Below are 22,666 nucleotides of genomic sequence, written 5' to 3'. Positions count from 1 at the left end.
GCTAAGCGATGTAAGTTGTTGTTTTTCAAACTTGACTTTTCCATAATGTAAAAGATGGATTTAGTAATGCCAGAGAAACCTATATTTCATTATTAACCATACACTAAATACCTGAATATTTTATCACATCCACTCACAAAATAAATAGTAGTCTAATACATTCAGCACACTGAAAATAAAGCCACGACTCTCTTCAGAGATTTATTCTCTTTCCAAACATGTTTTGGTCTTCTGCTATAACTCAGAAATGTCCCAATAGCTGCTGCTTTTAAGTTACAAAATGCAAAACAATATATTTCTTGGGGAACATCTTGGGGGCTACATTAAAAAAATGAATTCTGACTTCTCATAGACTTTCTTTTATGTTGTTAACAGTCTTTGAACGTCCTCCCTTCACACACATAAGGCTGCCTGTGACCCGTGGTACCCTGGCCTGCCAAGGGACACACTGCATTTTTAACTGAGCGGAAATACAAAGTTCTGAAAGCGCCCTGCATTGACAGCATCGTCAAAGGCAAGCAGGCTGTGCGATCAGAGCCACACGCACTTTATGAAAACGACCCGCACGTCGTTTGTGTGAGTCTGCTGCACCCATGGTCATGTCATGTCATCTCAGCCGTGAGATGACATTACTACATTCGTGATTTAACATTATCCAACGAAAGGCACATCTTCAAATATTGAATTAAAAATCAAAGCAGGCAAGGATACATTAATAATCAAGCACTTAATCTGTAAACTTTAATAAAATTATCAGCCTATTCCAATTTCTCCCAAAGGCTTGTGAGCTTTTCCTCAGAGTGGTCAGAAAGTGCGGAACAAAAGGGAAGACAAGACTCAGAAACAAGGCCAAGATAAAGCTAAAGGCTTGCTCGGGATTTTTGCAGGGCTTTTTTTGTCTTTAGCTATGGGAATGTCCTTTTAGGATGTTGATTCAGGGGGGTTATTAAGTTCAACATCTGCCAGACAAGACACTCACTCGGAAGTGGACAAAAAAAGGATACAACCTGACTCCTCCCATTGAGCTTCTGGAATCTGAATATAGCACAATGGTGTCTCATGTACAAATTAGCTGCACATTATTGATTTGATTAAAGTGCTAGTCAAATTTAAGCTACCACAAATCTTTCAGCGAAGACAATCACTTGATTGTTTATTACAGATGCCAAATAATCTGAATATCCAAAAATATATACAGGGAGAAAACGTTTGATGGGAGACATGAAGCACATAAACGACGGCAAAGAAGCCAGTGTTCCGAGCCTCCTCTTCCCAGGAACAGCACCCAGCACTCCCATGCGTCCCACTGAGGGGGGAGGGGACCAGCAGCACTGTGACTTCCTGCAACACTCCGCACAGATACTTGTTCCTAGTGATGGCACCTCTCACCAGATTCCACTTCAAAATCACATCTCTGTACTGTCACAATCTGAACTCGTTATTAAAAACCAACGTCTGAAAGGACTCGGTTACACGATCCCATCAAGAGGAGCTGAGAATGGCAATCTATGATTCCCCAAACGTGAACACCACAGGCTTCCTGGGTAAAAAGGCAGGCATTCACAAACTTGGGTCCTACTGAAGACCTGCAGGGGCACCTCCTCTCACTCCCTCATCTCTACCCTCCAATGGCCTCAGGGAGCCACGGGGTGAAAAGAGCTATTCTACACACTCATTTGTAGCCAAGCACAAATGCTTTCTAGCATTATAGTCTCACTTCTTCTCTGATTGGAATTGCTTGTACTTGAGACTCACTAGACACCAAGCCTATAGATAAAGGAGGGTTGGGTATGAAGAAAGTCCCACCATCATGGGGAACATTCTTTAAATTCCCTTTCTACCAAGGACACTCTCTTCACAGTGCATAGTTTGAAATAAAAGTGCAATGTGGGCAAAAAAGCGGCCATCTTGATTCACACAAATTTCATTTTTGGTTTTTTTGCCATTACTATTTGCTAAGGAAGTCATTACCATCAAGGGCACCATGGGATTTCAAAATATCTCTCTGATGAGGATGAGAAGGGTAGGGGTGATGGACACCTCAAGTATAGCTTATTTTTAAAAACTTTCTCAAATCTAGTGTTTAGACATATTCATTTAATATAAAAATGGATCTTTAAAGAGAAAATTCAATCAGCATAGTGACCTTGTGTGTCTTAGTCAGCACAGTTAACAACCCATCTGAAATGGAAAGCTGGGAAAGAATATTAAGGGTATAACTAGTAGTTTACCTTATTAATTGCTTATCTCCTACATTAGTGATGAAGAATGTTCCACATCAAACCCATGAATAGTATGCAGAATACAATTTATTCTAATATTTTAAACTTTAAAGTCAGAGGGATGGTATCCATATAATTAAAGCCTACTCTATGTGTCTTCAAGTTCTCAGTCTAATCATATAGGTCAGGGCGGGTCACTTCCTGGCTGGCAGCACTCGTAGAAGGGCCACCCGTTCCTCATAAAAAGCAGCCTAATTGGGAGCTCGGCAGTGTCCTAGTCACACACCTCGGGACCACACAAGTCAAGCTCTAATCCTTCCTCCTTTTCAAGGGGCAAAGGAACAACAGGAGATTGGCTGGCTGAGGACTGCCCCCCTCCCCCCTTCAGTGTGCATAGCTCATCAGGATCCAGGCTGGCACCTGTGGGACAGTCCCCTTCATAAGAGCATTCGGTGAGCAGGCTCACCTATGGTACAGATTTCGCCCTGGAAAGGAGTTTCAGATCCGTTGTGCTCAAATGACAGCCTGCACACAGTGTGCGTTCCTTCTCCTCGAAAACCCAAGTGAAAATCAAAAATACCAAGGGGGCCCCTCCGTCTGAAGGCAGAGTCCTTGCAGCCATGTCTCCAGAAGGTCACAAGAGGTCAAAGCGGCAGCTAACGCCTCTTTAGCCTCTTGGCCTTTTGGCGTTTCATTTCTTCCTCTTCACGTTTCATTTCTTCCAAGTCTTCCTGCATACCAAGTCTTAAACTGTGAAAAAAACAAACAGTTATCAATACATGGAAGATTGCCACTAGGTTTAAAAGCAAAATATAAAAGGAATTCCGGGGAATGGCAGCTTAAAACTGTTGTTTGAACCCTCTGCAACAAATATAAGGAAATGGTGCTTGGCTTTGAGGAACTCTGAGTAGATGAGATGAGGGAATTGCAGAGACGCAAAAATCAACACATCACACAAGGTAGGAAAGTCACGTCTCCCAAGTCCCTTCCCTGTACTCCCTACTCCCTTAGCCACAGCTGCTGTGTGGGGAGGGACCTCATGCTCTGTTCCATCCATAAGGCAGGCTCCCCTGCTTACAATGTCAGTGTTAGCCCCCAACTGTGAGTCGCAAGGCACGAAACCCTGTACAAGGGCGTCTTCTCTCCCAGCCAGCCTCCCTGCTCACCCCACCCAGTGATCAGAGCACCTGCAGAGTCAGGTGGGTATGTCTGGTGCTGAGGACTACAGATGGAATAAATGTACGTCGTATATTTCACACGCCACCAAAATCAATTAAACAGAAAGCTGGCTTGCTCCGTAAACTATCACAATAAGAAAGCTAAAACAAGCATTAAAGAAAAGAATATTTATTCAATGAATAAATGGCATCCTACTCATGCTTCCCCTCAACACTTTAGTTGATAATTTATCTACTGACTGGGGAGAGTACAGGGTGGAGAAAGGGGTTTAGTGTTCTGGGGGAATGAGTTCCCCAAGTTAGCGCTATAAACAAACAGGATTCGGGGAATTTCTTGTACTCTAGGTCCCTTCGGGCACCCGCAGGGCAGGTTAGCGATGATGAGCTGTATCTGCTGTGGGAGGGAACGAGGGAAGAAAAGCAGCAACGGGCCAAACATGGAGCCAAGGTGGTCCTCAGCGTAGCCCGGGCTTACCCCGAGGGGCTCACTGCACTAGCCAACTTGTACTCTCAACACTTCCTGAGTGGAAACACTCTCCTCAGGTTACGGATGTGAAGCAATTTTGGCGTCCAGATCTAGGTGACCCAAAGCCTCTCTCTGCTCCCAGACAAAATTTGGGCCATTTCAAATTTAACAAAGGTGTGAAGTTTTCTGGCTTACCTCTTCGCTTCTTCTTTCTGCTGTTCTTTCCAAGTACTCTCCATGTAGCGTAAGGCATAGTCGCTTTCATCTTTGTATCTAACGACAGGAAAGGGGAGTTACAAAGAACAAAGATTCTGTTTCCTAAAGGCATTAACGCCTCTTACCTTTTTGTTGCGAATATACCTAGCAGCACATTAGCTAATCCCACACCTACAACCCAGTGACACTGAATACGTTCTTTTGACTTTTTCACCCACTCAGCCTTCCTTTTCTCAGTTGCTCCAGCCCTCTGCACCCCACTGTTCACATAAACTCACTGTGCTCTGCCAGTCTCTCACAAGGCAGGTTTTTTTGTTTTTTTTTTTACTAATTAAACTATTGTTTCAAGAAAACTTCAGGAGGTATTTTTGGGTTAAAGCTTAAAGATGATCTCAGGGCAAAAGTTTCAGGGACTCATTTAGATTTTTCTGGATTCCATGACTATTTGAAATTCTGTTCTATATTTTCCTCTATGTGCTCAGGATTCTTTTATTGAATCGCTGATCAGAAACAACCAGTCATGACAGCAAGAAACCACCCAGTTCGTCTGGTCTCAGTCAAGGAGGCAATTAGCTGCTCATTCCATAGGTTACTCTGTTAGTTTCCACCAGGGCTCCACAGGCTTCTAACGCGGTAGCAACTACTGGTTGATAAGTACTGTGATAGGTCTGTTTTGTCTTACAATGGGAAAGGACAGAGTAGCATCTTCCCATTAGTTTCCAAGGCTACCAACCACATTTTTCGGCCAGAGTGCCTGGTGGGTTTGAACAGTTGACCTCTAGGTGACAGCCAAGCACTTTAACAACTGTGCCACCAGGGCTCCTTCCACCAAGGAAACCATGTGTCAGTAAAACCAGCTTTCAGCATGTGCATAGTCATCGGACTTTGAATGGCATATATTGATTTCTACTATATTAAGCTGCTTCACTCATTAAATATAATGAATTTAAATATATGCCACTCAAAGTCCGATGACCATTTTATATAGACTCCCATTAAAAGGGGCATTTTTGGGCCCTAATAGAAGTAACAGTTGATTCCGAACGAAGTCTTGCATTTTAAGTGCATTTACCGCCACCACCTAGGTGTTGCTGTTTATGACTTCCATTCAGTGCCCTTACTTTCCGTGTTTATTTCTCCGAACACTCCTTTCCCTTACTTTTTTCGGTCATAGCCAAAGATTTCCCTAATGTGCTTGGATATTTCCTCCTGAGGCTCTCCTTCATCCTCGATGAAGTCGTCCATTTCAGAGTCATACTCTTCCTCCTCCTCTTCCTCCTCTTCGTAGTCTCGACGTCTTTTGTAACCAGATGAGAAGGGCAGCCTTTGAAAGCCTGAGAATTGAAAAGCCACTCATTAAAAGAGTTCTTATTCTGCTGCCTGTGAAATACTGAAAATCTGTAAGGTTTCACAACTTGAACTATTGCAGTAAAATAACCATTTTTACAGATCAACCAAAACCACCTCGAGTGGGGGTCTAGGTAAACCGATTGGCAATATTCTTTCGAGCTCAGGGGCTGTCAGCTGGCCCCCAACATGGAATCATGACGACAACCTCCCTGTTGCAAAGTCTGAGAGTGGAATTTGTAAACAAATGCTATCCTTTTACTGAAACATTGTAAAGACCAACAGGCTGGGAGGCTGGGAAGAGTGAAAAGAAGAAAGGCCTCTAGACATTGCTGCCACACAGTCTATCTGAGAACCATTAGTCCAGCGGAATTAGGGCGTTTAAAGCAAGAAACCTGTTGTTTGGTCTCTTTTTATATAAGGGAGGTTTAAAAAAGTTCGTGGGAAAATGGAATGAAGAGATAATGGAATTTTCCACGAACACTTTGAAGCCCGTTCATATTCTTCATGGTGCCTAAAAACCAATGCCTACTACCATGACCTAGCAGCCAGCATGTGTCACCACGGGTCCCTCGGGCAGCACAGATCCCTAGCTCCGTATGTCCAGCAGAAGGAACAGAAACCTACGACTGTGCAACAGTCCCCGTCGGACCCCACTGCAGCAAGTCGCGTCCGCCGCACAGTGACCCTAGATGGCACTTCTGAGGCTGCACGTATTGACGGGGTAGACCGCCGACGTTGTAGCTAATGGCCCAGTGGCCCCAGCCAGGCTCCTTTGCTGGCATAAAAGATCTTACTGCCATCAAGCGAATTCCAACTCGTACGAGAGCAGAACTGCCTCTGTGGGTTTCCAAGGCTGTGAGTCTTTAGTGGGGCAGAAAGCCTCATCCATGTGTGCTGCACTTCCCATGTCTCCAAACTACACAGCCACGTTTATGGTAGTTGGGGACATTCCAGGGGCGCACACAGAAAGTCTTTCTAGACTTTGCCAAGCCATCCCTGAAGGATCTCTGTCACAGGGCAGGCGAAACATCAGGATGCATCAAGTGCAATCAGAAACGCAAGGGAAAGGCGCAGAGGGTCTCTAGTCTAATACAGCAAGGTACTCTTAATTTCCTACGGGCAAACACATACTTTGAGGTTGAGCAGGAGTATTACCTTGGGTAGGTCTGTGGCCAGAGAGTGGCGGTCTCATTCCATTCATCTGTCCATTGCTTGACCGACAAATGATATTCTTGGAGGAAATTGTTTCCGAGACAACAGTGCACCTGGGCTTCACAGGAGGACCAGAACTAGCTGCTTGCCCAGGTCTCGTGCTGTTTGCTGGTCTAATGATGGTCCTTCCAGTGGAAACTTTCCCAGGGCCGCTGACTGACCGCCCAGGGGGTGGCCCCGAACCACTCACTGGTCGCCGAAGGTCAGGTGCACTGCTCATGGGCCGCCCAGGGCCACTGGAGCTGCCTGGAGGCCTCCCAGAACCACTGGAGGTGTTTGCAGGCCGCCCAGGGCCACTTGTGCCACTGCCTGTCCGACCAGAAGGATATGAGTCACTTGCTGGCTTCCTGGTCCCACTAATGGACCGATCAGGTCCTGAGCTGGAGCTACAATTTTGGCGCTTGGACCCAGAATCAGAGCCCATGACGGGTCTGCTAGTTCCTGTACTGGGGCGCCCAGGGGCTGCGTGAGAGCTGCTACCTGGCTGCCTGACACCTGGACTCTTCGCCTTGTTGTTTGGGGTGGCTGTGGGCCCAGGCCTGGAATGGCTAGGACAGGAAGGAGGTTTTTTGGCTTTGTGCTCAGTAGCAGATTTCTGAGAGCCGCTGGCAGAAGTCCTTTGGATACTTGGTGAATAGGCGGTAGAATGGGCCTTCCCTGCCCCATTGAAAACAGGTCTGTCCTGGCCTTCACGAAGGGTGGGCTGGGAACAACTACCAGACCCTGCCTTGGTCCTTTCTCCGGACATGGATTTAGACGATGACAAACCAACGGGCTTCTCACTGGCTGTGCTGGGTCTGGATTTCTTCTCAGCATGAAGAAAGGGGGTTCCCTTAGAAGAAGGAACCTTGTCCCCAGAACTTTTGCCAGGTTTTGTGCCCACACTGTCTTTCTGCGGAGGTGTCTTTTTGGATCCAGTTGGAGGGAGTCTTGCATCTGTCTCTTTCTTCTTCCGACGCTTCCTTTCCAGGAACTCTCGCTCCCGGAGCTCCTCAGCAGTCAGCGGCCGCTCTTCGGTTTTCTTCACCACCTGGAGCTCCACTGGCTCGTACTGCTTCTTCTCAGCTAGCCGGAGTAGCTCGGTGAAGTTCATAGGTGGTGGGGCACCTTTAAGGGGGACCTTTGGCTTGCTTTCAACTTTGGGAGGCTCTTGCTCTTCCTCGTACTCCTGGTCAGACTCTGCTTGGTTGTATTCTAAGTATTCATCCTCCTCTTCCATCTCATACTCCTGGTCTGGTCCCTGACTGGTGTGGCTCTCCATCGCCGGCTTCTTCTTCGTCCTCTCCTCCACAGGAACCCCGTTGTAGCCGTGGAAATTATCCTTGGTCCTCTTGGCCATGGCTCTTGCTTTCTTGTCGTGTTTTAGCTCAATTCGCTTTTTCACTAGCTCTTCTTTTCTCCTCCTCTCCTCTGACGCTGAGAAGGAAGAAATAAGAGCACGTCATTCTCTCAGCCCGTAAGTTATACAACAAACACATGTGCCCAAAGTCCTCATGAAAGCAGAGAAAGCTTATGCGGCACAAACATCAAAATGTAAGATACTGCTACACAGACAGCCCTTGCCACCCTGGATGAATGAGCAGGTACGTTGTTATGATGGAACTACGTTTCTCACATGACTTTCCTGGTGTTTCTGCTCACCATGGTGGTTTCCAATGTTCTTTAAAGGTCATTGTAAGAAATAAACTGCTGTCGGGTCATTTCTGCCACACAGCAGTCCCTGTGGCTATCCGGACGGAGTCCATGGAGAAAAGTTATCACAATTCCCGCTGTGGCATCCCAGCCAGGAGTCACCACAACCTTCTGAGCGACATCTCTCTCTTGAATTTAACTGGCCCAGCAGATCCCCCGCTGAGCCTTGCTTTTGAGACTAAGAAGACAACTGTACTAAGGAGAGAATGGATCTGGCCCCATCTACTGAGTGCACACATATTTACACAGTTTGTCTGGACAACACCTCTGAGGGTATGAACCAGAGTCCTAGTAACAACACTCTTGACTTACCCAGTTATACCTACAGGTATGTGCATGCATGCACATACACAGCCATCTATAAAAGAAAGCACATTGAGATACAGTGACAGATACTTCTTACACATAACCAAACACCTTGTAAGATTGGTTTATAGAGTGTGAAGGCTTAGAAGCAGTTTGAAGGGATAACTCAGTTGGTTGGCATAGAGTGTATGTTCCCAGAATGTATGTGTTACATACCAATGTGGAGTCCTATCTAGCATTTTAAAAGCTTTCAAGCAGTCATCTACGATACAGTAATTGATCTCCACTCATCCAAAACAGAAAAGGAAACCAAAGAATGTTGTCTACAGGACTGACAGTCTACAAAAACCGTGTCTTCCTCTAGTTTTGAGACCCAAGAAGCAGATGACGCCTTAGTATCATTACTGAGTTCTATCAGGGCCACAGTAGATGCATTTCTTCTTTTTCTGGGGGGTGGGGGGGTGGGGTAGGGAGTGTTGGGGGTGGGGTGAGAGACACACACACACACAAGTATGAAACAGAACTCAAATTCTTAAGAGGTCTAGGCTAACCCAACAGTCGACACTAGAAGACCCCCTACAACTATCATCCTGAGACATTCTGCAACTATTAAGCCCAAAGAAACCCTATGGTCACCTTTTAGCTACACAACAGATAGGCAGATAAAATGACTATCACCCCCAAGTACTGACCGCATCTAAAAACAATCGTCTACCTAAAACCAAGTGGCAAAATGTTAGCTTAACGCTTTAAGAAGGTGAGGGGACTGGAAAAGCCGAGGGCTAAAATTGATGCACCCACAACAGAAAGGATGAGAACGGCAACTTTGCGATCAGTGTACCACATGTACTTAAGTATAAGCCGACCCGAGTAACACCCAAGGCACCCAATTTTACCACAAAACAGCATAAAAATATGCTGGGAAAACAACCCAGCTATACACAAGTATATATGGTAACTATTCTCATGGAATGATATCAGGGGGAAACTGGTAAAGGGGGACCTAATTTGCTGTGCAAACTTTCAACATAAACACAAATAAAATGCTACATATTTTTAAAAAGCAGTGTGTTTATTTGAATCAATGGCCAAAACATACCGACACAAGCAGTGTTCAAATTACAATTTAAAGACATCTAAGAAATTAAATAAGGAAGTAATTTACATAAGTATCAATTGAGTCATCTTCACACATAGGGTTTTTCTATATGACTAAGCAAGTGGGAGTGTTGGTTTTTAGCCTGAAATATAGAAAAGACCCAAACCCCAGCTCACTGCCATCCAGCGGATTCCAACTCAGAGTGGCCCTACCGGCAGAGGTCTAGAGGATTTCTGGGTTCCCAGGCTGTAAATCTTCATGGGAACAGAAAGCTTCACCTTTCTCTGGAGACTGAGCTGGTCGGTTCAAACTACTGACCTTGAGGTTAGGGGCCCATTAGAAACCCAACATGCCACCCAAACAAAAAGCCGAACTCACTGCCATCCAGTTGAATCGACTCAGAGCAACTCTGGAGGACAGGGTAGAACTGCCCCTATGGACTCCGAGACAGCAACTATTTACAGGCGTAAAAAGGCCAATCTGCCTCCCACTGCACCACCCGGGCACTTCTGAAATACAGAACATGTTGTGGCAAAAAAATGTACTAAGAATATTACTATCCACTTAGCAATTGTCATTAAAAATAAATGTTTAAAATTCATTTCCATGTCATTTTCATAATCTAAAAATGCTTCTTGGGATTAATGGTGCTCATAAACTGTCCCTCGTTTAACATTTAAGAGAGCAGTCTCAATAAGCCAAAATACAAAACAGAAGCAGCTCCACAACAAGGAAAGAAATGGTGCTTTAGGGACATGCTGTGGCCAATTAGAAGACAGCCGCAGCCCCAGCAGCTTTTCCTTAAAGGGGAATAAAATCAAGATAACGTCTACACCAAAGATCAACCCAAGAGCACGTCTACAGAAGCAAATCCATTAGCCTGTTATGTTTTTTTCAACGATCCACTGGTTACCTGCAGGCTGATTGTGAAGGAGGCCCAGAGGTGCTGTGGTTTGGTGCTAGCTGAAATGGTGGAAGCTCAAAGCTACCAGGAACAATGTGGAAGAAAGATACAGCAGCCTGCTCTCATAACCACAAACAGCCGTGGACACACTGCAGGCAGTGTACTGTTCTATACAGAAGGTCAGAGGGTTTGGGTTGGCTTTGGCGTTGTGGAAGCAGAAAGTAAGGATACAGGCACGTACCTTTTCGTTGGAGCTCCTCTTCTTTCCTTCTGAGGAAAGCCTGTACTGCAGCTGATTGGACACCTTTAACTTTTGGGTCCTTTTTGGGAGGCCCCACTGCCAAACTGTACCTTTTCTAAAAAAAAAAAAAGTTATAAACAATTATACTGTACAAATCTATGCACAACACAAGTTTAAATGTTGACTGAAAAACCAATTATGAGGTCATATAGCCTATCTTAAAGTTTATCTTAAAAACGTCAGGACACCAAGGGCTCAAATAGAAATCGTTTAGAAAATGATGATAGCAAAATATGTCCAAATGTGCGTGATACAATTTATGTATGGATTGTTATAAGAGCTATAAGACACATTAGCACAGATAAGAGCTCTCAACACATGGAATTCAGGACAGATAAAACCCTGAGGAACAGTGTAGTAGCGATGATATCATGAGGGCAGGAGGCTGGTGAGGGTGGGCGGAGAACCTATCACAAGGTTGGATATATAGCCCATCCCCCAGGGGAAGGAATAACAGAAATGTGGGTGAAGGGAAACAACAGACAGTGTAAGACACGAAATAACAACAATATGTAATTGATCAAGGATTCAGGAGGGGGGGAGGGGAAAAAGATCTTATACCAAGGGCTCAAGTAGAAAGAAAATGTTTTGGAAATGTTGATGGCAACATATGTACAAGTGTGCTTAATACAATTGAACGAGAGAATGTCTTAAGATTTGTTAAAGCTCCCTAATAAAATGATTTAAAAAAACTTGGGGGATTTTTAGGTTTGAGGTTGCTCTGTATCATCCCAGATAATCTTATCAGCCAACAATTCTGCAGGCAGTGTTAGGGCTGGTTTACAAAGAGGGACCTGGACTGAGTGCCTAACAGGTCACCAGGTAGAACAGAACGGGTTCCCGAAGTAGCACATGCTTTACCATTCTCATCAAAAACATTAACCTCCTCGCGCCAACAGAAACGCCGTTTACTGGTCACCTTTCCAAGGGAGCAGGGTAAACTGTGCCAGACAACCATTTTCTCTGCTGGCTACTCGAGGACACACGCCCAGCTTCATCAGTTCTTTTGCTCAGAAGGTGGAAACACCAAGATCTGACTTTGCCACTGGCAGAAGACAAAGGACAAACCATGGCTAACACGCAGTCCCCAGAAGCCCTTCCCTGTAACCTTGCCCGCAGTTCTGATCTGGAAAGAGTCACCCACCACACAAAACTCACTTTGAGACAGCTGTCCACTCCCCCTGCCGCCCCAGCACCAACATCCTCCTTGCACACACTATTTCTCTGACCTTCCCTTTTAGGGATTTCATTAGGAAGTGACAACAGTTAGGATTATGCTAATGTGAACTACCAAAGGAACTCCACTCCCAGGTTGGAAATGTCTACCAATTGAAAGTATACCTTTAGCACTAATAACACAGGACCACGGGGGACTCATCTCTGCAACCAATTTTGTTGCCAGAAAATTTAAAATGTGACAAGTCCTCCCTCTAGCCTTGTTAAGCTGATGTCAAGGAGCCCGAAGTGGCCCAGCGAAGACTGCGTTCAGCTGCTGATCAAATGGCCAGCAGTTCGAACCCACCAGTGGCTCTGCGGGAGAAAGGTGTGCTAGTCTGTTTCCCTAAAGCTAAATCTAGGGGGCAGTTGTTAGCAGCAGGCTTAGTTTGAGTTCTTTTGTTAGGCAGATACTACTCATATACACTAAACCTGTTGCTGTGCTGGTGAAAAAGAAAAAAGAAAATTCCGTTGCTGAGGACCAAAATGAGCTACTTAGGAACCAAAAAAGTGATTCCCAAAGGACCCAAGCTTACCCATCCCCACTCTCATCCAACTGATTCCAATGAAAAGCGACCATCTAGAGGGCTTACTACAAGGCTATCTAATACCAAGTATTTTGAAAGAGGCTGGAAGTTCCAGCTAAGTCAGTCTACCAATAAAGCAGCTCGCCATGGAAGCAGGCCCTAATCCAATCTGAAAATCCTGCCGAATAGCAGTGCCCAGTGTGACACATCGCTGGCAGGTCCAGCTCCTGAAAGCTAGCAAGGATCCAGGTTCCTTTCCAGACACCGAGGTCCACTGGAAAAGCACTCGCAGATTCTTTCATAGGAAGGGGGGTGTGGGGTATGGGTAGGGAGTGAGGGCCACCGCTTTCTCCTGTGGAACAGCTGGTGGGCTTGAACTGATGACCTTGTGGTTAGGAGCCCTATGCCTAAGCCAGTGCTATCAGGCTCATTTCCTTCATCGATAGGAACCCAACATTGAATATTTGAAAGCCCAAACAAGGAGAAAAGGAAAGCATTAATGCTTACCTACTTAGACATATACTATAGTGCTAGTTCACAAGCAAGGACTCCTAAATTCAGAGCACAGCCACAGGCAGCTCACCTTTCACTGTGGTTAGGGAGAGCCTAAGCAGAGGGGCATGGTCCACCCAGCCACTAGGGAGATGTGGAAACAAAGAAAGGGTGTGTTTTTGTGAACAGGATGTTAGAAGGTCTTCTCTATGTCAACTCTGGAGCTAACAGATTCATATCCTAAATCAAGTCCAGGCCTCAGGATCAATAAGGAGGTGCTGACTAGCAGAAAAAGTACTGAGACCCAAAAGGGAAAGGTGAGGCATAATTCCGTTCACATTCCACTTTTATGATATCTTCTTAGTGCGCCACCTGTGCTATTTACTCATTAAAAACACTTAGCAAGCTAATGAAATGATCTGATGGCAGTTTTACCCTAAACAGTATCCTTAAAAAGCTAGTTAGTTTTCCAACCCACATTAAAATAAGTAGTGTTAAAATGCAGTGTTTGTGCAGCACCTGACGCCACAGCTGGCTGGGGGTGTGTGGACTGTACTTCCCCACGCACTGACTTCAGAACATTGGGCCAGGAAACAGGACACAGCGCTCAGAACAGAACCCCCCAAATCAGTTCCTAGGATTCTGGCCCTTTTAACAGCTGTCATTCAAGGAGAAACCCACCTCATATTTGACTCAACCCTTCTGCAGTACTTTGTCTTACCGTGGGGACTTCGAAGGAATTCAACAAATCTTTAAGCTGTCCACCACTTGTGTCTGGTAGTACTCAAGTTTAAGAAACCCAAACAGCAGGGCGAGGTCGGCACTGCTCTGATGGCACTTGACCTTGCTGAGGAACTGCGGCATCACTAACAGCTTCGTGGGGGCTCAAGCACAAGAAGGGCGGGGATGGTGTAGGACTGGCAGTGTCTCATCTTGTTGTACACAGGGTCGCTATGAGTCGGACAGGACTGGACAACACCCAACAACCACATAGTCCCTGCAGCTCAAAATGCATTCAAAAGAAAATGGTAGCAGTCTCTTAAAGTTTACCTCCCAAACCTTTAAGTCTAGGTGTGGGTGGATCTGGGAGTGGGGAGGAGTCTGCAGGCAAAATATTGTTTTTAAAGAAATCCCACCCCCCCCCAAACAAGAAATCCCACATCTCACTGAGATGATTTACATGCTCTAGAACTCACCATTTAATTAATGTGGAGATTGGAAATAGCTTCTACTATGAAGAGACTTCAAAAAGTTCGTGGAGAAGTCAATGGTCTTTTCATGATAAACACAGAGTTGGGTAACTGTCACTACCTTCTCAAACGAGGGCATTTCCATCATCCCAGAAAGAAACCCCGACCCCATTTGGCAGTCACCCCCACCTTTCCCCCATACTCCCCAGCCCTCTAAAAAGACTCACAGTGCCATCAAGGTGATTCCAGACTCTATGAAACTGCCCGCTGGGCTTTCTGAGGCCACCAATCTTCCTCCCGAGGGGAGGGCTGCCTGCACGCTCAAACTGCTGGCCTTGCTGCGGTTAGCAGCCAAGGGCCCCTCTCTCCCAGCCCGCTAGTCTACTTTCTGTTGCTATAGATTTGCCTGCTCTCAGCTTTAGATAGAAACCAGTGTGTCCTTCTGTGACTGGTCTCTTTCACTTAGCATGGTTTTACAGTTCATTTTTGTAGTAGCAAGCACCTGTATTTAATTTCTTTTCATGGCTGAATAATATTCCATTTTATCTCTCCCGCCTCTGCACAGGGGATCACCATAGAGAATCACATGTTTAGAAAAAGAAGCCCCAGGCTGGGATCCCATTATATTCTATTTAATAAGGCTGAAGAGTCAGTTGGCTCCGACTTTCCCCTGCATCAGATGGTCACATTCAGCTTTAGAAGCAGCACGGCAAGACACGCACCCCAATGCACGATCTGATTCAAGGCACCAGGCGTTTCACTGCTTGAGCTGTCATGAAAAGCAGCGGCACCAGTGTCTTTTATCCTAAGTGCAACCATTTTATTACCCTGTAAGCCAACTCAGTCTCTCTGCTGGCCCCCATAAATGGTCCACAGCAGCGACACTTGTGCCATCCAAATACAGTGCTAGAGATGTCAGCAAAATGTGCAATTCTGAAGCCGAAAGACCTGGAAAATTTATGCTACTTTAAAATAGATTTGCTCCTTGCATTTGCATAAAGACAACTGTGCTTTCTAGAAGGCACTTGGCCTGCAGCTGAGTTACAATAGAATCCAGATCTCCTGCCTCCCCCCAACAGGGAATATTTTGTCCCGATCCTAAATTAAGCTCAGCACTTTCATCTCCGGTCTAACCTGGATCTTAAGGACCACTCCCTAATTTTCACCTGTCTCCGGGACAATAATGCTACAACGGAACTTCCTTCAGGACATTCACACTCACTGTTCGCTAAACTATGCTGCAGATATATCTCACTTCAGAGACTCCAACACCTGTTGATTCTGCCCTTGAAACTTCCCTCCCATGAAACTGCACACTGAGAGATGTCACCAACAAATCCGAACAGGCTTGCACTGTGTTAGGGGCAAATGACAACGTTCCTCACCACCCTATTCTCAGCACAGGGTCATGATTAAGAGCAAGACTGCTGCAGTTGGACTACTCAGTTTGGAATCCCTACTGGGTCTTTTATTAGCTATGTGATCTTGAACAAGTTCTGTGCCTCTCTGGGCCTAAGTCTGCTCATTTATAAAATGATTCCCCTTATATGGTTGCTAAAGGATTATATTATACTAATATGCACACAGTGCTTAGAACAGGCACAGAGTAAGCACTACCAATGTCAACTGCTAAATTATCTCCACTATTATTTAGAAACAGGTTCTCTGGGCAGTGATGGGGAAGAGAAACAACAAAATCTTTGTGGCAGTAGTTCTTACAGGACTCCCTCGTATTGCTTTATGTTAGAAATTCAAAGCTGCCCCCAACTCTCTGGACAAGTCAGCTCCATTCCAAAGTTGTAATATGTTATAAACTAAGGGCTGCAGAAACTTCTTTAACAAAACATTCATTTCTTTAAAATGATCAGTAACTTCTATATAAATGACAGACTTCTGTTCATATTTTGTTCAGAATTTGGAGCTTGGCGACTTTCCTGTAACATTCAAACCAATCGTCCCTCTCTGTCCTGGGGTGAGGTAGGGACTGGTTCCAGGACCCCTCAGTCTCCACCACACCCCTCCAAAACCATCAGATGCTCCACTTCTTTACCTGAACATCCAGTGTAGTATCAGCATGTAACCTACGCATCCCCATGGCTCAGCTTGAAACCACCAGCAGCTCTACGGTAGAAAGACTGGGCTTTCTACTGCTGTGAACATGCAGTCTCCGAAACCCACAGGGAGTCACCGTGAGTCAGCATCGCCTCAATTGTAGTGAGTCTGGTTTGGTTTTGATGCTGAATTGTTACACCTGCCCCCTTCTGCCCCTCAAATCATGGCTGTTTAGACATGAAGCCTGGAATGTGCCAACAATGAGCAGCTGTGTAAACCTTCCTCTAAGAGAAATTTTTTTTTTTTTTTAGAGATCATGGAGTTTTCCCATGAACTTTTGGAAGTCCCTTGTCTATCTGATTCCTCACAAAGGCTTTTCTTATCTGTTAGTTTAAGCATCACATCATAGCTACCTTACGTGTCTGGGATAATTTTCAGTTTGTGGTTGCAGGTTGTCTTGGCTACTCCAGGCACATAGGGATGGTCTTTTAACCCTTAGGGTTTTCAGCGACACTATCAGAATCACAGGCCAGGCCTTTTGCCAAGTAGGTCTTGGTCTGGAAGCCCCATCGAAAGCTGTCCCACATTAGAGCAATAGGTAAGGGTCCACTGAGAGACAAGTGCTGCCTGTACTTTAAGTGGACCGGCCCGAATCAAACGAGGTTGTCTCACTTGGAAGGCAAGAATTTGAGGCACCCATGTCTACCTTCCATCCCCCTCACCCCGAGACACACACACACACACACACACACACAATATTACAGCAGGCGGAGCTTAACAAGAGTCCATGTTCTAAATTCTACTGAATCCAAAGAACACAACCATTGTTTTTGCTAGAGAAACCCCAGGGAGAAAAATATCTTCAATTCAGGTTACAAAAATACCTTCTGCCCTTTAGTGAAACAGAGCATAATGACAATGACTGGTTACATCACCTTGATCAGCTGTTATTGTGCATTTAGTTTTCCTCGGGGAAATGACAGTGTGTCTAATGTTTCTAGATATGATGCAATCCTACTTTAATTTCGACAGAAACATTCTAAAATGGCCTTTCTCTTAAAAGGAATTGATGCTTATTCCTTTTCAAGCGAGCGATAATAAACATCTTTTAAAGATCAAGCTCTGCAGAGTGCACAGGAGGGACCGACTTTAGCCTCCCCTATGTTATTATTTTCGTCTCATCAATGCCAGCTAGCCACTGGATTTCCTTTAACAAAGCCCTGCTCTTTGTGGACTGAAATCTGATAGGGTCCAAATGGAAGGTGATGGAAGAACATGACTAAAATAGGAAAATTAATCTGCACTGTGGACTGCACAGGCAAAGGACAAGCCCCACCTTCACAACCAATTGCCCAAGAAACAGCACGACTCCTGCTGCCATCTTTAAGTGAAACCCTGAAGCGAGGCCAGCAGCTAAAACTATCCATTTCCATCACTTCTCCACATAGCCTGTCACCCAGCCACCCAAAGCTCCCCACATTAGGGCTCTGTCCTTAAGACTGCCTGCACAGCCCTCCTCTGAATTAGCCTCATCGAATAGCCCTTGTTGGTTTGTTACTTCTCTGAAAGACATACAACATTCAGAGACCAGTACCTATTCTCACAGCTTCCCATCAAGCCGGATACGGGCGAGCTCCAAGCAGGAGATCATCCCACGGGAAAACAAACCAGAAAGATCTTTAAAGCCCAGACTCCCTTATCAGTCCCTAGGACCTCAGTGTACACACAACTGGAGCCTCAATGCACACACATAAACCAATGATTCCATCATGCTCCCCTCCTTTTGGGGGGTTTGTTTTGGCGCCGTGCTGCCCTACTCGATTCATCCATGTTGAAGTGCTGCCCAGGAGCCCCGGCGGCCCTGCTTGCTAAGCACTAGCCTGCTAGCCACAAGCTCAGTGGTCAAACCCCCAGTGGCTCTGCAGAAGGAGGTGATCTGCTTCTGCCAACATGGAAGGCCTCAGAGGATCAACTCAGAATCCACTCAAAGGCAACTTTTAAGTACTGCCTGGCTGTTTCAGAAACCAGAGGCCAAAGGCTAACCCACGTTCTGGTCTCCCACGGGAAGGATATAGCCCTAGTTGTGCACGACTACAAAACCCCTGTGCTTCCCAAACCATCAACTTCCCAGAACCCAACTTAGATTCTTACAAGTGAAAGCAAAGTGTGTTACTGGTTGGTCGATGGATACAGTTTCAGTCGGACAACACATTGCAACTCACAGAGTTCCAACATTTTGAGGGAGAGGTGGGTTGTTTTTTTTAAAAAAACAGAAAAATGGGGAAGAGAGTACAAAACCACAATCATGGAGCTTTGGATTATATGTGGTTTTATGGCAATAAGCTCAAACTGACTGCCGTGAAGTAGATTCTACTGTAGGGCAGTAGAGCTGCTCCTCTGGGATTCCAATTCTGTAAATCTTCACGAGAATGGAAAGCCTCATCTTTCTCTCATGAGACCACTCCTAAACCAAACACACTGCCACGGAGTCAATCCTGACTGATAGTGACCCTGTAGGATAGGCTAGAATGAACTGTCCTTGTGGGTTTCCAAGCCCACAACACTCTGAATATAAAAAGCTTTAGCTTTCTTCCATGGAGTGGCTGGGGGTTTTGAACTGCTGACCTTATGATTAGGAGCCTGATGTGTAACCCGCAATTCCACCAGGGCTCCTGTAAAAGGCCCTGGAAAATTAAAGTTTTATAAGGCTAGCAATCTATTTTCTACCGTAGACTTCAAGTTAACATAGCAGCACAAGCATTCCCCCAAGACCATTCTTGGGAGACTTGTTCATAAATCACATCCTTGCCTCCCTTCATTGTTTGCTGAGGAGGTTAATGTTTTACCAGAAGTTACATGTCGGACTCTAAATTATAGGCTCTATTTGTAGCAATGTTTTTAGGTGCTCTGGTGGTGCTGTAGGTTAGGTATCATGCTGTTAACCACAAGATCAGTGGTTCCTTGGGAGAAAGACGAGGTTGTCTGCACCCATAAAGACTTATAGTCTCAGAAATCCTATACGGGGTTGCTATAAGCCTGAATCAACTCAACGGCGGTGGGTGTTTTATTCCTGGTAAAGCAGAAAATTTAGGACAACTAAAATTTCAGTTTTTAGGTGGAGCTTTAATTCAGACCTAGGCCAGTCATCTTCACATAGCCAGTCAGCAGAGTTTACGCTAAGCAGTGTATGTGTATGTGAGGAATGCAAGGGCATTGGCAAGGTTGATTTTTTACCTGTGTGGTGGTTATAGAGTTTTTAAGATTCTGTTACTCTGTACAGTTTTTACATTTATGCATTACATCTCATGATTTTAAAAAAGTGGATTGGGAGAATCGCCAACTGTATCCAGAGGGAATTAGCTCATATAAAAATCTAAGTATATGGTAAAATGTTAATAATAGATGTCAACTATAGGGCGTGGGCACACAGGGATTTATTAATATTTTGTATTGTTTGCAACAATGTATTTCATAAGAATGTGCCTCTGCCCATCTTGAACAAAAAGGAAGAGGACTGAAGAAAGGAAGCAGTTTTCCAGGGCTATCTCTAAAAGGAAAAGGGATTAAAAGACGACAACGGAATTTCTCCATGAACTTTCTGAAGCCCTCTGGTACACACTGCTTACACTGAGATTGTTCTAAAAGCCAGCTTAGATAATTGTATCAACAGAGTTGGAACAACATGTTGGATTAAATTTAACCACCTAATCTAACTACAATTCCTGCCCCATTCCTCAAAATTTCCTTTTGTGACTGTCCTACACATGTCTTAAAATGGACAACTAAACCAAACGCCGGCCGGGACTTGCTAGCTTCTTTGACAGTTCGGGAGACAGGGAAAGCATGCTTTTATAAAGTTGTGATTCTCCCACAGGAGACTCCTGTGCATCAATGCTGAGTATCTGTGCTTGACCTCCACAGAAACCGGGGAATTCTAGGATGGAGGGAATTATGCAGAGAGGAGTGATCACCACACCCAATATCGACTTACCTAGGATATTTACAGGTGCAGAAACTAATGCTGTTGTTGCAGGTGACAAAGATCTGATCCCATAGCTTCAACCTGCAGAACTTATGACTCATGGTTTAAGGGAAAGACTTCTTATAGTACTTGGGATTAGGGATGACTAAAGAGGCCTGGTGATGCATGGGGTTAAGCCCCTCAACTGCTAATTGAAAGGTCCATGGTTGCAACCCACCAGCAGCTCCATGTGATGTAGCGCAGTGGTCTCAACCTTCCTCATGCCGAGACTCTTTCAGACAGTTCCTCATGTGGTGATGACCCCTCCCACCCCCAACCATAACATTATTTTCATTGCTACTTCCTGTTATTTTGCTACTGTTGTGAATCGGGCGATCCATGTGAAAGGGGCGATCCATGTGAAAGGGTCGTTCAACAGTCTCCCCCCCCCCCAAGGGGTCTCAACCCACAGATTGAGAACCGCTGATGTAGAGCCTTTGAAGATGTAGGGAGCAGTTCTACTGTCTACACGGAGGGCCCTTAAACGGCAAAGTCAACTTGATGAAAACGGGTTTGGTTTATTCTTTTGGTATAATAAAGGAATTGCTATGAGATGAAATTGACTCAATGGCAGTGAGTTTGGAGTTTCCTGGATCATAAAACTATTTTTCAATATGTTCCAAGGGGTAAAAAAAAATAAGCCATTCTCAGAAGACAAAATGCCAACGGGGTGGGGTAGGGTGAATTAACATTACGGCATACACAAATGTAAGAAACACAGGGCACCTTGTGAGAGCTTAACAGTTTCCAGCTGAATAGACTTCAACAAGAGCGATTTGAGTTCCACTTCTCATCACTCAAACCAAAAGTATCACAATGCAATTCATGGTTCACAGCTGTGCTGTGGGTACCAGAAATGATTCGTTTATGCAAAAAAGCCACATCCCTGGAGGCCAAGTGCTCTCCACCACTAGCAGTCACTTGAAATTTAGTCTTTCGATGTTGTCTGTAGCACAGGAGACTGGCAAAACCTACTGAGTAAATGGGATCTAGATTTCAGTCTCCAACATGGAAGGCCAGAAGCAAAGGGAAGCTAATACTTTCCGGATGGTGTCGAAAGATTTTTCTGGAATTGGCTCAAAGTCTCTTTCTAATACAAAAGGCAATCTCTTTTTTAGCAGGGGATAATTCCAATCACCCTTTTGATTGATATGATGGGACACACCACAGTGCACCTGAAAAATCACTTAAAAAATCCCACCTATCCCACACAAAAAATCGTAGCGTCAATTTTTCCAGCACGTAAACCCAGCAACGTTACTCCCAGACACATCCTTTTTGAAATTACATTAAATAAAGCGTAACTCAGCTTAGGGGGTGTGGTGGGGGGGAGGCGGGATAAAAGAACTAAAAATTTGATCCCAAGATGAGTGAGAAAACCAGCAAAAAAGATCAGGCCACGTCGTTAAAACTCTTCATCTACCCTACACATTCGTGCTTGGAATCGCTAACCAGAAATTCTGTGCGCTGGCTTACAATGAGCTTCAGGCCCAGCTCCATTCACTAAACTAAAACACCCAACAGCTAAAGTCCGCGTTGCAAGAGGAACTTAGCCAGAGAGACCCACTAACAGGGCTCCGGTCTCGAGACTCGAGTAAGCCGCCCATCGACCCTGAGCTCAAGGAAAACAGTGAAGGCGTCCGGCTCTTTCCTCCGGCGGAACGGACGGGCCTGGAAGTTCCATCGCGGGCCACATAGTTCGAACTTGACGCCTGGGGTCTCTCCTCTCACACTGGCGCACGCAGTGGGGAGCCCGCGGTCTCAGCCCCAGCTCCATGTCGTACTTACCGGCACATTGCTGACACCTTGTCCTTTGGAAGCGATCATGAGAATTTCCCTGAAATCCATGGTGGCCGAGGGGGCAGGCGGGGGCAGGCTCTCGCAAAGGGCTGAGCGAGCCTAACCGAGCCGCCCAGCGGTAGCGCCGACAGAAGCGGCTCGCCAATCCCACTCCCACCACGGCTGAGGGCGACCACTTCCGGCGCCTTCCAATGCCGTACGCCTCCCCCCGGCCCAGGAACAGCGAAGATCTCCGTGGGTCCGTCTTCCTCTTGGGCGTTCCTGGAGTAATTTCCGCTCTTAGGCCGGAGACACGTAAAAACGCGGTACGTGGCGGCTGGCGTCAGCGCCGGGGGCGGGTCTAATCCCTCTACCCACCAATCAGATGCGGCCTGGTACACTGAGGGGTGTGGCCAAGCGGCGTGACCTGAGGCCTGATGATGG

General features: G+C 45.6%; 1 protein-coding gene across 1 annotated transcript; it reads right to left on the bottom strand.

Moving 5' to 3' along the window:
• Positions 1–188: 188 nt before the first annotated feature.
• SPTY2D1 (SPT2 chromatin protein domain containing 1) lies at positions 189–22,527 on the bottom strand. Its single transcript, XM_075545984.1, has 6 exons — positions 22,232–22,527; positions 10,887–11,001; positions 6,588–8,060; positions 5,242–5,416; positions 4,062–4,139; positions 189–2,972 (listed from the first exon to the last, which is right to left on the bottom strand). The coding sequence occupies exons 1-6, from the start codon at positions 22,289–22,291 to the stop codon at positions 2,879–2,881; spliced, it is 1,995 nt and encodes a 664-aa protein (XP_075402099.1). The 5' UTR covers positions 22,292–22,527; the 3' UTR covers positions 189–2,878.
• Between the last annotated feature and the right edge of the window lie 139 nt (positions 22,528–22,666).

This window comes from Tenrec ecaudatus, chromosome 4 (genome assembly GCF_050624435.1).
Source record: "Tenrec ecaudatus isolate mTenEca1 chromosome 4, mTenEca1.hap1, whole genome shotgun sequence".
Classification (NCBI taxonomy): Eukaryota; Metazoa; Chordata; class Mammalia; order Afrosoricida; family Tenrecidae; genus Tenrec; species Tenrec ecaudatus.
Note: the sequence above shows the minus strand (reverse complement) of the source record. Positions and strands in the feature narration are given on the sequence as shown.